This window comes from Chroicocephalus ridibundus, chromosome 19 (genome assembly GCF_963924245.1).
Source record: "Chroicocephalus ridibundus chromosome 19, bChrRid1.1, whole genome shotgun sequence".
NCBI classification, from domain to species: Eukaryota; Metazoa; Chordata; class Aves; order Charadriiformes; family Laridae; genus Chroicocephalus; species Chroicocephalus ridibundus.
In genome coordinates this window covers 9,287,017-9,301,424 of record NC_086302.1, presented here as the reverse complement: position 1 = coordinate 9,301,424, position 14,408 = coordinate 9,287,017, and the positions used below count along the sequence as shown (strand labels likewise).

Below are 14,408 nucleotides of genomic sequence, written 5' to 3'. Positions count from 1 at the left end.
CTTATCTTCTTCCTCTTCGCTGAGGGCTGGCAATCCGTGTTCTCCACCAACCGTCTGCGGAGATCGTGGCCCTGCCGCAGGGACCTGCTTTGCTCTCTTGGCCTCGGCAGGGTTTTCTCCCGAGTAGCGCTGGATGCGGGAGGCATCTGGGAGCGGGTGTTGGAGGGCCCCGCAGCTGCAGCATCCCTGGGAGGGCGGTCACAACTTGGAAGACTACTTCTCCTCCTCCTCCCTCTTGAGGGGTCGTAGTCCGTGGTGACCACGCACCACCTGCACACATCAGTGCCCCCCTGTGGAGATCTGCTCCGGGCCCTCTCCCTGCCACCGCTCCTCTGGCAGCGGGAAGAGGGGATGAATCTCTGCTTCTCTTTCTTCTCTTCCTGCACCTTCTGCGGCACAGGGTCACGTGGCTGACAGGGCACCTGGCAGTCACGTTGCCTTCTGCCTGGCCAGCCTGCAGATGCCACCTGTGCACCGGCCCACCTTCGCTGGCTGGTGCTGGCTTTTGTGGAGCAGCTGCTGTCCTCTGGAGAGCCCTCCGTGCCCAGCGCCATGTCCTGCAAAGAGAGCTGTGAAAAGGTCCTGCCCTTTCCTCCTGCTCTGAAAGGAGCAGAACAGTGAGGAAACCCCAGAAGCTCTGTGAGGGGACAGCTAAGGACGTCCCAAAGGTTCTCCTAGAGAGCTGCAAGGGCAGGAGGGCCAAAGGTGGACAAATGGGATGGACCTAGGTGGGCTGCTTGGGGAGAGCACAGCGTCGTGGCTGTGAGGGAAGCTGCAATGTGGGAGGGAAAACAGAGCAATGCCAAGATCCTGGAAAGAAATCCACTGCCCGTCTGCTTCCCTGACCCACCTCCCCAGAGCTACCTTAGTCCTGCAATGCAGACCTTGTGGTCCCACGGAACCCACCTGCTTGCTGCCAGCTGCCCCCTGACTGATGAAGGAATGGGCATGGTATGGTGCTGGTGAGGAAGGAGCACTTTCTTCAGTTTTCAAAGAAGCAGCCCTTTCTTCAGTTTTCAAAGAGGAGCTCCTGGAGGAAAAAAAAAAAAAAAAAAAGGGATGTTCGCTTAGGGCTGTTCTTGCTGCCTTCTGTGGAGGTCAGTTGTTTTCATGGAGCTGTTTCTATGACAGACAGAAGACATAACCAAGACTAAAAATGGGAAATTTGATTGGGGTCTTCCCACCAGGTCAGCCCCCGTGGGAGCAAGACCTCGTCTTTGTAGCCCCTACAGTCTCCATTGCATAGCATTAGAGAATCATCACATGGTTTGGGTTAGAAGGCATCTTCAACACCATCTCGTTCTATCTCCCCTGCCATGGGCAGGGACACCTGCCACTAGATCAGGTTGCTCAAAGCCCCATCCAACCTGGCCTTGAACACCCCCAGGGACAGGGCATCCTCTTCCAGTGTCTCACCACCCCCACGGTAAAGAATTTCTTCCTCGTATCTAACCTAAATCTTCCCTCTTTCAGGTTAAAACCGTTACCCCTTGCCCTATCACTACACTCCACGATAGAGTCCCTCCCCATCGTTCCTGTAGGCCCCCTTTAAGTCCTCTTCTCGACATTAGCCAGCTTCAGAGAGCAGACAAGTAGCACTTTACACCAGGCCAGCAGCCTAAAGGCCAGCAAGAAAAGGTAAGGACTGACGTGGGGTAGTTCAGATTTGACAGCACCAAAGGATGCAGGTAGTAATTGTCTCCTGTGACAGAAAGAGAAACTCTGAGGAGGATGAGAAGAAAAAGAGCAAAAGCATGAAAGGGAAACGTATTCTAAACACAGGCTAGCACTTGTTATTACCTGACATAGAACAGTAAATAGGCTTGCTGCCTGAGAACTGTGTCGGTGTCATCAAGAACCACAGAGGAATCATCCATCTGGTACCACCGTCCATCGCTGGCCTGTCAAGAAAGGCGTCGATATCTGGAGATGAACTGCGTGGTTTCTCCACACAAGCACAGGCAGAAAACTACCGAACCAAGGGTATGCAGAACCAAATCCAGCCCAGCCCCTCAGGAGACCTTCTCCCCCAAAACCTTGCCTGCCAGTAACACTGACATGGAAGTTTGTCGTCCCCAGGCTACAGTTTTCCCTTGTTAGGAAGGAAGTTGCTCTTTACCTTTGTGTAGCAGAAATAGTGCCCCACATGACAGCTGCCACCGCTGTGCACCAGCACAGCATATAAGGAGTAGAGGAGCGGTTCTCCAGCCGTCTGAGACACATACGGGCGAAGATCCAAGCACTCGGGATACTTCACAACCTACAGAGACACCAAGAGGAGTAAGAAATGATCCCCGGATTTTCTCTAAAGCAACATGTATGGCTTGGGCGGCAGGAAACTGTTCTCGGCCAAAGCAGCTGCATCGCAGCAGAGTACATGCTTGTCTTCCCACAGGAACTCTCCTCTCTCCAGAAGGGAACACACAAAACTCAACAGGGAACACTTGTGAAAGAGCGCACTGCTTTCCAGGAAGAGAAAGTTGCACTCCAATCGCGTACACACCTTTCTGATCTTCCTGCCAGTGAAGTCTCCAAACCTTTTCAGACACAGCGTGAGAACCTTGGGCACACGATGGAACGTAAACCTCTTGGAGGCGGCAACCATCTTGTCACACCTTGAAACCAAGCACAGAGACACATGCTGGAAGGCGCCCTTGAAAGGCACCCTTTTTTCCGCCCCCCCGAAAGCCAGACAGCCTTTCACGTCTCACGCATCCTTACGCTATTTGAAGACTATTCAGTGCCATAATACCATATTTTAAAAAAGGGCTGTCTTATTATTGTGTATGCAACCTACGGGAAAAGCTAGCTTATGCTCCACCACATGCAAAACCTCAAGGCAGGATCTACTGTTAACATGTCCTTAGTAATCGTCTTACTGTCTGCATTTAAAGCAGTTGTTGCCATCCAGCTGCTCAGGTTTCACAAAGTCCTCCAGAGCTGCGGTGACAGACGCGGCTGCCTGGAGGAGGGAGAGAGGAGAGCACTGAGCTGCGGGAAACGCCCTTGCCCAAACACTTACGCAAAATCTCCGGTAGCTGACGCTGAGGAGACCCACCATGAACCCGCAAGCAGCGTCCAGAGGGAGGCAGAAAGAGGGCAGTACTATGCCGAGCACTTCCCTCCATTCCCAGGGATTCCCGGGGCCATCCAGAGCTACCTCCCTGTGGCACCACTCAGTCCAGCTACCCACGGGGAGCAGGGTCATCAAGAGTGAAAACAATACAACCCGTCAGCCGAGGAGCCAGACTGGGATTGAGGGAGGGCAAAGGGAAGAAGGAGGAGAGTACGTCAAGGGTGCAGAGAGGATAATTTGCACTTGTGCAGCTTCAAGGCAGCACCTGCAGGGAGACCGCTGCCATGGCCTCCCCAGCAGGAGACCGCCCATTCCCCTGCAACCCACCACCAAGGTCTCTTGTGTTGGCTTTTAAGCCAACTGTGTTTGTCTGGAAAGCTACAGGGACCTTGGGGCGTCCTGAAGCACAGTTACAAACCCTCTTACTTTTATATCCAAAGGAACATCCAGGAAGGCCTCGTAGGAATCGGAAATCGCGCTGCAGCTCAAGCAGGTGACTGGAACGCAAATGGAAACGCTCAGCGACAGGGGAAGGGGACTGTGCCGCTTTACGCTCGTCACAGCTGCTCCGCCACGCACACCAACAGCTGTTTATGACAGGCAGACAGAAGGGCACAGACAATCCCAAGGAGAGCAAGAGTTGTGGAAAAGTACCTCTGGATCTCAGGAAGCCCCCAAATATTTGATGGATGATGGTAGTTGCTTCGGAAGAGATGTCCAGGCTGGAGAGAAATGGTAAGGCAGAGAGTTACGCCCTCCAAGACGTTTGTCTTTGTCTGAAAACCCTGGCCGTGGGCTTTCCTTGGTGGGACTCCGTCGGGGAGTCCAAAGGGCTCGGGAACATTGCAAAGGTCATTTGCTTGTGCTTACTCGCTGCTGCCGTGCAGACAAGCTCTCTGCATGGCATCGACAGTACAACGTAAGAAGTCGTGGGCGTCTTCCTGCATGCCATGCTCAAAATGTTCTCCTATGCCTAAGAGAGAAGAAGTTAGTAGTTCTCTCCTACCAGAAGGGACAAACACACATAAAAGCACCTGCAATGACTTACGTCTGAGGACATTGACCACAGCCCAGGGCTGGATGGCACTGGCTGAGGAACGCAGGACCCGCTTCACGTGTGCCTCCATTATGCACATCATGCAGAAACCTTGCTGACGACCTGAAGAGGGAGGGACGGAGGGAGGGTAGGGGGGAAACAAGCTTCTCAGGTGTGCAAGGTATCCATAGCAACAGGAAACCTAACAAAGATCTTGAAGTTCGAAAAACAGTCTCCACTGCTCTTCTCGCAAGCTGTCGACGTCCCAACAAGCCCGGGATGCCTTAACGCACAGAAAACCTTCTTCAGAGGGATGCCCAACTGACAGAAGTTTTCTGTGCAACACGCAAAGGGAGTTTTTAACTTGCAGAAATAGGGAACGAGACCCGTGGTGAGAAAGAGGCGCCCTTCTGAAGATGAAACCACCCAGATGTGAGAAGCGGTTTCTAGGCTTGAGTGTTCAAAGAACACACCCACTCAGGGGATTTACACAGAAGGGCTGCTTTTCTCCCAAATCAAATCCCAGAGTCTGGGAATCCTTGGGAAGTGTCCAAGAGATTTGCAAGGACATGGTCCCAAAAGTACTCACACGACTGACTGTGCTCACGAGAGAGCAGGTAGTTGGCCAGAGGGGGGGTGTACGTCAGGCACTGCAGCACGGAGTTGAGGAAGCACGTATTGCCCAGGTTGTCAAGTCCCGCTCCAGCTCTCTGTCTTTGCTGCCAGTCCATGCAAATCTTCGCCGCGGGAAAGAGGATCCTTTGTGGCAGGGCCATTCCCTCGGCAGTGACTGCAGGGCAATGACATTTGAGAAGTGATGAGACCATAGTGGTGCACAAAAGCCGATTTTAAAAGTTGAGTTCTGTACAGGAGCACCCAGGACAACCAGCTCTAACCTCCAACACAGAAACATTGGGGGAAGCCTCAGACTGCACTGCCACCCCCTGCTTACCCATCCCAGCACATGCTAAAGAAACAACAACTAGCAAATAGGAACTCTACCCATAGGGCATATCTGGACAGCCTATCAAGGTGTAATAGCTCATCCTACCGCTCCCAAGGGAGAGACCAGCCTATACTTTGATCCCGTGTCTAGCTACCACATGATCTGTCCTAAAGCTCAAAGCATAATTACCTTTGCAAGAGGACGGCAGGTGAGGAGAAGTGGGCAGTAAACGATCAATGGTTGGAAAAAAAGTAGCCAAGCAAGTGGCAAAGGAAGGAGCCGAGTTATCCCGAAGGCCAGCTCAGCCCAACTGGCTTTCCCTGGCACGCTCTTCAGGATGCCAAGCCCTGGCCAGGTGAGCTCACAAGCAGCGGGCGGGTGCCGCATCACTGCCCCTTTGTGACAGGGGCCACACCCGGACGCACGGGGACGCACTGCGGCCCCGCAGCCGCCACAGCCCAGGCACCTCCTGCAGCCACCAGCCGGCAGCTGTTGGGCTGCCCCAGGCACTGCTGGCCAAGGGCTGCTCGTCTGCCCGCGGAGCTCCCACCTCTGCCTGGAGCCGCACCGGCCCCAGCAATAAAAACGTACCCAGGGCTGCCAGCGAGCCCCTTCACAGCTTTGGCTGGCACATTCGGGGGGCTGAGGGCTTCTTTTCCACTCTTGACAGACACAGGACTGCGTCTGTGAGACTCGTGCAGCAAAGCACCTGCTGTCTTACAGGTTCCTTTCCAATGAATTTTATCTACCCCCCAAGACACAGCCACAGGCTGACTCTCAACTAGCGCGACCAAAAAAACACCTTGAGCAACTGCGCTGGGTGCCCCTTGGGTGGCTGCCAGGCGCCCACCCAGCTGCTCTCCCACCCTGCACCTCCAAAACGCGTTTCTGGCTGGCTTTTTAGCATCTGGTTTAACCCCTCGACCCCCCAGGAGGGCAGCGAGTAGTGCTTCTGCCCCAACGAGGCAGCTGGTTGCTATTCCTGCCCGCCTTGAGCTCGCCAGTTGGGCCCCTGCACCGCCTGGGTCCTCTAGTTTTCCCTACTCTTGCTCAGGGCACTGAGTTCCTCCTGCTCAGCTCGGGGCAGTTACTTTTCCTCCTGCGCCACTCAGGGAGGCTTTCTTCTTTACACCCTTCACTTGGGGCATCCACTTTGGCCTCAGCGTTGCTTGGGTGGCTTCTTTTCATCATGTCCCTCTCAGGACAGCTGGTGTTTCCCCGCTCTTGCCTGGGGAGGCTCATTTTGCCCTTTCCCTATACCAGAGAAATTTAGGAAATTTAGGGAGATTTACTCTTGCCCTGCTAGAGGTGGCTCCGTGGCTCTACCAAAATCGGGGTGGCTCGCTTTGCTCCTGCCCCACTTGGGCACTGAGTTTTCTCCCTGGCCTGCTCAAGGGATCTCGTTCTGCCCCTGCCCCCACCCCACGCAGACCTACCATGATTGCCCCGGCCACTGCAGGACTCCTGTGACCCCAGGAAACCACCAGCCAAGAGTAAGTACAAACCGCGGAACAGCCCTTCGTCTCCCAGAGCTCCTCCTTTACAAAGGCACAAATCTGCTGTTTCTGCCGCGAGGGAAATCCCGGCTCTGCAGGAGGGGTCGTGTTGGCGGCCTCTCTCCTCTCCTCTCCTCTCCTCTCCTCTCCTCTCCTCTCCTCTCCTCTCCTCTCCTCTCCTCTCCTCTCCTCTCCTCTCCTCTCCTCTCCTCTCCTCTCCTCTCCTCTCCTCTCCTCTCCCTAAGGAGAGGCTAAAGGCTCTGCAAAGTTGCAGCTTGGAATTGCTCTCTGCTCCCCCAGTCTGTGCCTGTTGCTTTAATGGGAGGGGGGTTTCGTCCATTGGTGGGTTTTTTTCTTCCTCTGTTGCAGAAATAGCACCCACGATGGCCAAGGCTATCAAAGATTTCAAAACCAGGTTCTCTCGGTAATGAGTTTGCCGTGCAGGCCTGGGACGTTCCCTCTCTGTGGCACTGGAGGAGGAGAAGGTCCCCAAACAGCCCTTTTCTTTGGACTCTGGGGAGGCTGCAGCTTTGTCATCTGTCAAAAGAAGCGGGTACAGAATCTCCCGACACAAAAACCTGGGAAGTCTTGGCACCGGTGGAGAGTGGAAGATCCAGAGACCATTTACGGTTTAACCTCTCAATAAAGTATAAAATGGTTTTCATGAGTATTTTGCCCCTTGTCGGTTTTGCCCTCATCAAGGTACATTCCCCCCTAACAGCAATGCTGTGGGCAATACCCACACCCGAGTATGCGGCTGTAGGGTTCATTAAGGGGCAGCCGAGCAGCGCCCAAGATTGGTCTTGGGCCTCAGCCCGCCCTTTGCTCAAGGCTCCACTGGGGCCTGAACACCAGGCCAGACTCCCCTTCCCTCCTCTCTGGTTGAAAGACGTGGTTGGAATGAGAGAAACGGAGAAAAAGAAAGCAAGCCACAGAAAGCAGCAGCCTACAGGGCTTCTCTGGAGCCCTCCCAGGAGCGCTTTCCCCAGCAAGGTTTGCCCCGGTCGGTGCGCACAGACAGCTCCGCCGGCTCGGGCTTTGGCAGCCATGGAACCAGCAGCAGAGCTGCTCCAGAGCTGCCACCAACAACAGCCTCCACTACCGGCACCTTCTCCCAGACAGCCAAGGCCTAGGGCAGCCAACATGGCTTGCGGCAGGACAGTCCCTCCCCTTTACCACCTGGACGCACCCCTGAGCGCTAACAGAGAGCCCGGCTCCCCCGGCACATGGCCTGGCTCTGCCCAGCCCCGTCCTCCGCTGGCACCACCTCTGGGTGAGCTCCCTTTCAAGGCAGACGTGACCCACAGGCCCAAACGCTCACCACAGAATCACACAACGGTGGGGGTTGGAAGGGCCCTCTGGAGATCATCTCATCCAACATCCAACCCCCTGCCAGAGCAGGGTCACCCAGAGCAGGTGGCACAGGAACGCATCCAGGCGGCTTTGGAATGTCTCCAGAGACGCAGCCTCCACCACCTCTCTGGGCAGCCTGTGACAGGGCTCTGCCACCCTCACAGCAAAGAAGTTCCTCCTCATGTTTAGGTGGAAGTGCCTATGCTCCAGTTTGTGCCCGTTACCCCTTGTCCCGTCGCTGGGCGCCACTGAAAAGAGCCTGGCCCCATCCTCCTGACACCCCCTCTTTCAGTATTTAGAAGCGTTGATAAGGTCCCCCCTCAGTCGTCTTTTTTCCAGACTGAAAAGACCCAAATCCCTCAGCCTTTCTGCATAAGAGAGCTGTTCCAGTCCCCTCATCATTTCCAGTCTTTGGGTTTCTTGCCGTCTCCTTTTGAAACATTGATCAGTGATGTGAAAGAATCATATTTGCCCCGTGTCGTGTACAACTCCATAGTGCCTTGCTGAAAGGTGTCAAGCAGTAATACTTTCTGGGGTTGAAAATAGGGCTGCTGTCACAGACATGTACGAGTGTGGGGATTCCTGCTCCGCGCCTCGTTGCTGTTCCTGATTGATTCTAAAAAATCAAAGTTTTGGTGCAAGATGAGAATCTGGCCCAGGTTCTCCGGCGCCAGGATGGCTCGACGATGCTCCAGGACGCTCTGGCCGGTGGCAAAGGCCTGCTCGGGCGAGTCGGCGGTGGCCGGGATGGGCAGGTACTGCCAGCTCAGCCGCCCCCGCCGTTCCCCCTCCGCCCACCTCTTCTCTCCATCCCCTGGCCCACACGTCGGAGGAGCAGGCGAGGGGGGCATGGGGGGTTACACGGAGTTCCCCCCAAAAGAGGCGGGTCACGGCCCCAAAATCTCTGGAAGTTGGGCGGGGGCTGTGGTGGTTAAAAAACGTTAAAGATCCCTGTGACTCTGGGTGTGAGGCACTGAAATAGTGAACAAGCTCTTCTTTTTATAGCCATTGAAAAATAATATTCATTCCTGTATCTAGAAGGAGATCAAAATAAAAAGCGCTCTCTCTAAGGGTGCTCTGATTCTCTACGCTGTCAAGGAGCTTAGACTAGGAAAAGAGCTGGAGAAGCTGTACTTATAAAGAGCTATTCCAGCGTCAGAATATATGTCTAAACAGAGAGCCAGTCTAAGGGACTTGGGACGTGAAGGCCTTGGAGGCCAGGAAACACACTCCGTGCCCTTGTTGGGATGCACCCGAGAGTGCTGAGGGAGCTGGCGGAAGTCATTGCTGGGCCGCTCTCCATCATCTTTGAAAGGTCCTGGAGAACAGGCGAGGTGCCTGAGGACTGGAGGAAAGCCAACGTCACTCCAGTCTTCAAAAAAGGCAAGAAGGAGGAGCCGGGGAACTACAGGCCGGTCAGCCTCACCTCCATCCCTGGAAAGATGATGGACCAGCTTGTTCTGGGCGTCATCTCAAGGCATGTGGAGGAAAAGAAAGCTATCGGAAGTACTCAACGTGGATTCACCAAGGGGAAATCATGTCTGACTAATCTGATAGCCTTCTATGATGGCATGACTGGACGGATAGATGAGGGGAGTGCAGTGGATGTGGTCTACCTTGACTTCAGCAAGGCTTTCGACACGGTCTCCCACAGCATCCTCATAGGGAAGCTTGTGAAGAGTGGGCTCGATGAATGGACAGTGAGGTGGATAGATAACTGGTTGAAAGAGCGAGCTCAGAGGGTCGTGATTAGGGGCACAGAGTCTAGTTGGAGGTCAGTGACGAGTGGTGTTCCGCGGGCGTCAGTACTGGGTCCAGTCCTGTTCAATATATTCATCAACAACCTGCATGAGGGGACAGAGTGCACCCTCAGCAAGTTCGCCAATGACACAAAGCTGGGGGGTGGCTGACACACCGGAAGGCTGTGCCGCCATCCAGCGAGCCCTGGACAGGCTGGAGATCTGGGCAGAGAGGAACCTTATGAAATTCAAGAAGGGCAAGTGTAGGGTGCTGCACCTGGGGAGGAATAACCCCATGCACCAGGACAGGTTGGGGGCTGACCTGCTGGAGAGCAGCTCAGCTGAAAGAGACCTGGGAGTCCTGGTGGACAACAGGAAGACCATGAGCCACCAATGTGCCCTTGTGGCCAAGAAGGCCAATGGCATCCTGGGGTGCATCAGGAAAAATGTGGCCAGCAGGTGGAGGGAAGTCATCCTCCCCCTCTACACTGCCCTGGTGAGGCCGCACCTGGAGTGCTGTGTCCAGTTCTGGGCTCCCCCGTTCAAGAGGGACAGGGAACTGCTGGAGAGGGTGCAGCAGAGAGCTACCAAGATGCCGATGGGACTGGAACAGCTCTCTTATGAAGAAAGGCTGAGGGATTTGGGTCTCTTCAGTCTGGAAAAAAGACGGCTGAGGGGCAACCTTATCAACGCTTCTAAATACTGAAAGGGGGGGTGTCAGGAGGATGGGGCCAGGCTCTTTTCAGTGGTGTCCAGTGACAGGACAAGAGGTAATGGGCACAAACTGGAGCTTAGGAAGTTCCCCCTAACCACGAGGAGGAACTACTTTCCTTCCAGGGTGGCAGAGCACTGGAACAGGCTGCCCAGAGAGGTGGTGGAGGCTGCGTCTCTGGAGACATTCCAAAGCCGCCTGGACAGGCTCCTGTGTAACCTGCTCTGGGTGACCCTGCTCTGGCACGGGGGTCGGACTAGATGATCTCCAGAGGTCCCTTCCAACCCTATGATTCTATGATTCTATGGTATATAAAAATCAAGGGCAGAAGAGACCTAACAGTCTAAAACTTGCTATCTATTCTACAAGAAAAAAGTATGCTTGAAAGAGTCAAGGGCAAGAAGTATCTCAAGGCATGAATGGAGGCAGACAAGTCAAACAATGGCTACTTTGACTGCTGCCTCACACTGACTTAGAGATCTTAAATCAATTATCGCACTAGTGTCCACAACCTTCTGCCTGCAAAAAACTACACGCAGCTGAGGTCAGGCTCTGAGGTTTATACTGCTTCACATTTAACACGCAATTTGAAAATCCCATTTTTAAATTCACCTACAATTCTGAAAATCTGCTAGTTTTAATACCTTGTGTCATATGTACGCTACAAACAAGTCACTGAAAAAAGGTCCTCCTTTTATTTATGGCCTGCTTTAATCCACCCTTTTGGGTCTGACAGCATTGCAAAAGCATCTCTCTGAGCAGTAGCGAGAGAAGTATCTTCACCCAGATAAAGCACAGACGCTCCTCAGAACAGAAGTCATCAGAAGGCAAGCCTACACGCGCAACGACAAAGAAAAATCTTCATTAGGCTTACAGGCCTTGCTAAACAGCTAGCATGCTACTGGGGGAAGGACTTGCAGGGTAAGAGATAAAAACGGCTAGTAACATGCCAGACTGTCTCTACCAGCAAGCAACGTAACTCTCAAGAGCACCTCTTCTCCCTAGTGCTTAAAAACATGCTTTCTCAGTATGTGATTTTTTAACTGTTCTGATCAACACCACTTGTACGCTTTGCAACAAAGAAATCATCCCTGTGGCTGGCACTGAAAGCAGCGCCTCAAAACATCCTGACTGACAGACTGGACTACGATTTCTGGATTTTCAGTCTCCACCAAGATAAGTATCAATGATCTCATCTCCAACGGGTGTATCACCATTTCTTGATTGAGCTAGTTCAGTAGGCCAAAAAGGTCACGGAACAAGTGGCACAGTGAAGGGCAAGGTTTAAAAGGCGCTCAAACGTTTTCTCTAAAACGCTACGTTTGCACAGTGTGGAAGACATTCCAGTCGACAGATGGACAGACGTCGGCTGTGAGGCCAAATGACTTCCTTTGGAGTTAGCATGAGTTTGTTTTGAAGACATCGCATCGTGGCATTACTAAAACTGTCAAGTGCATGCTGTAACACTGAACTCAAGCAAGTTCTGAGCTCTAGAGACAGTCTTAGAAGAGCACTCTTCTTCCTTAAAACTATTCACCTAAGAACAGTTCAGAGTCCCATTTTTGGTTTTGTACTTGTTTGCCTTTTGCCTGATAAGCAGAATAGCACATTCTCCAAGGGTTTTTGAGACAGAATATTACAGGGCAGGAAGGAGTACTCAAGAAACCTGTGCTCTGGAGTTTACCGTTCTACCAGGATATTGTGAGAACATCTATGATAAGAAATTCAGATCAAATTACAAGGAGGCAAGTTTAAATGCACTGTTCTTGAGTACGGGCTTTTTGAAGGGAATTCTGCCCCCACAGAACACGCCTCTAGAGTAAGCGTGGAAGAGAACATCCCTCCACCCCCTTTGTAAAATAGGTCCCAACCACCCCTTTTGCCTTCCCGGCATCTTTAAAAGCATCATCGCATATTTTTCCACTGATCTTTAAAATCCTGTTTACTTTGACCTCATATCAGCTTTGCTTCTATTACTAGACTTCCATTATGAAAAGTAACAGTTACTGAACTGTAAAAGCTTGGAGTACTCGGAAAAATCTGAACAAGTAGGCCGTCTTCACTCAAGCTTCACTTTGCTCTTTCCAAGATCGTTTCAACATTTTGTCAGGACTGCTGCACAGACAAAGGTATAAAATGCAATACTGTATGTCCACATATAGGAATTCCAAAAATCCCACTTCGCAGAGGTCACAGAGGGTGATGTGGAGGCCGTCGAAGGTGACTGTATCGTAGTTCAGCTTGGAGAAGAACTTGAAATGGACACAAGACACGGTCGGGGCCAGGCGGTGCCTGCTACGCAATGGCGTCTAGCACAGTAGATGGCGTCACGGCCTCCACACCGCATCAGGGCCCACGGCGGCATGGGGAAGGGCCCACTGAGGGGCCGGGGACAGCAGCGCAGGCTGAGGGCGAGCGGGCCGGCAGTGCTCAGAGGCTCTGGCTCTCTGCCACAGCCAGGCCCCACAGCCTCAGGCAGGCTCGGCTGGCGGAGGCCTCAGGAATGCCCCGGCTCCCAGCCCCACAAGGTCTCCAGCCTGCAGCTGTCAGTGACGGAGCTGGGCCGTGGCGGTGGTGCCAGCCCGGCTCCTCCTGGCAGCCCGGGCGGTGGGTGGGCGAGGGGCAGCGGCCCCCGTGGCCCCAGCTCGGCCTCCCCTCCCTCTCCGTCAGCGGACAAAACCAGTATCTTATGAAACACAACAAATTTATTCCATGAACTGGGTGCGGAGAGCTCGGGGCTGGCACCAGCTGGGGCTTTGCTGGGAAAAGCCAGGCGAGAGTGACCCTGACATGCCACACGCGTACCTCGAGCCGGGATCTGGCAACCCGTCCCTCTGCCCAGCGCCGCCACGGGATGCAGAAAGCAGCGCTGCTGGCCCTGGTGTGGTCCTGAGCCGTGTCTCAGCAGACCAGTCTTTAACCAGCAGGCCTAAAAAGAGGAAAAATTGCCCACGTTTCAGCTATGCTCAAGTGTTTGCAGGCAGTAAGGTTTTTGGAGCTGCCTGCTGGTGCCGCTCCTGCGGAACGCTCAGGAACCAGGGCGGCTGGCTGCCTGTACCTGCAGGCGGTGGAGTGTGCGCAGTAACAGACTCCCACCATGGTATCAGCCTTGTTGGCCCTCCCCCTGATTCTTACCCATACACCCTCAACCCTATGGCACCATCATGAAGCTCTTGACATTCCTAACACTCCCTAACATACAGAGCCACCCCACCTCCTCTCCTTCCTTGCCTCTCCCTTCTGAAGAGTTCGTAGCCACCTAACGCAGCACTCCAGTCGTGCAAGTCATCCCACCACGTTTCCGCCATGGCGACTACGTCACAGTTTTCCTGCTGCACAATGGCTTCCAGCTTCTCCTCTCTGTTGCCCATGCTGCGTGCATTAGTGTAGAAGCACTCCAGCTGGGCCAGAATAATAGGGAAGAGGTAGAAAAGGAGGAGAATGAAAAGGAGAAATGGAGGGAAAGGAAGCAGAAGGCGGTAATATTGGCAGCTGCTTTTGCACGGGCTCAAGCCTCCTCCCCAGGTTGAGGTTTTCCAAGAGAACGAGGGAGAGGCCGAGGAACAGGAGGGGACTTGGGAACTAGAATCCCACTAGGGAGGGATCAGCGTGCCCTTTGTAAAGAGAAAGGGCACTGGAAAAATGAGTGTCCAAAGGGAAAATCTAATCGGACTCCCGGCCCAGCCATGGCCCCGATACCAGAAGAACTAAGCGGGGCTGTCAACGGGGACTCGGATTGGCGGGGACAGGGGCTTGAGAGAGCGGAATCCCCGTCCGAACCCCTGGTTGAGGTTAAGCAAACTAGTGGCACAAATAACCTTTGCTAAAAACAAAATTAGAGTTCATATTCCACAAAGGAACGTCTGGGAAGCGCAAATACATGTATTGCAGGTGTTACTGAAGACAACGGGAAACGGAGGAAAAGAAGTACCAATCAACTCTCTTTCTGAGATAGAGGATGCTGTAACCCCTTTTGGATGGGACACCAAGAAGCCTGTAAGGGCTAAAGCGGCCGAGCTGGTAAAAATACAATTGAAGCCCGGAGCTAAA

General features: G+C 53.5%; 1 protein-coding gene across 1 annotated transcript; it reads right to left on the bottom strand.

Annotated features, from left to right (window-relative positions):
* Positions 1–1,548: 1,548 nt before the first annotated feature.
* Positions 1,549–13,666, bottom strand: LOC134525408 (ubiquitin carboxyl-terminal hydrolase 42-like). The gene is made up of 14 exons (XM_063356249.1): positions 13,590–13,666; positions 12,504–12,650; positions 10,825–10,877; positions 8,476–8,721; positions 4,702–4,902; positions 4,125–4,235; positions 3,947–4,049; positions 3,731–3,798; positions 3,503–3,573; positions 2,880–2,962; positions 2,504–2,615; positions 2,120–2,260; positions 1,801–1,901; positions 1,549–1,702 (listed from the first exon to the last, which is right to left on the bottom strand). The coding sequence occupies exons 1-14, from the start codon at positions 13,664–13,666 to the stop codon at positions 1,549–1,551; spliced, it is 1,668 nt and encodes a 555-aa protein (XP_063212319.1).
* Between the last annotated feature and the right edge of the window lie 742 nt (positions 13,667–14,408).

Bases quoted from the DNA above. Each gene is read 5' to 3' on its own strand.
- LOC134525408 (XM_063356249.1), bottom strand. From the start codon at position 13,666: ATGGCGGAAACGTGGTGGGATGACTTGCACGACTGGAGTGCTGCGTTA. The intron at 4,236-4,701 runs GTGAGTACTTTT...CTCCCTCTTCAG, and splicing joins TCGTGAGCACAGTCAGTCGT to GTCGTCAGCAAGGTTTCTGC. The intron at 1,902-2,119 runs GTAAAGAGCAAC...CTTTCTTGACAG, and splicing joins ACTATTTCTGCTACACAAAG to GCCAGCGATGGACGGTGGTA.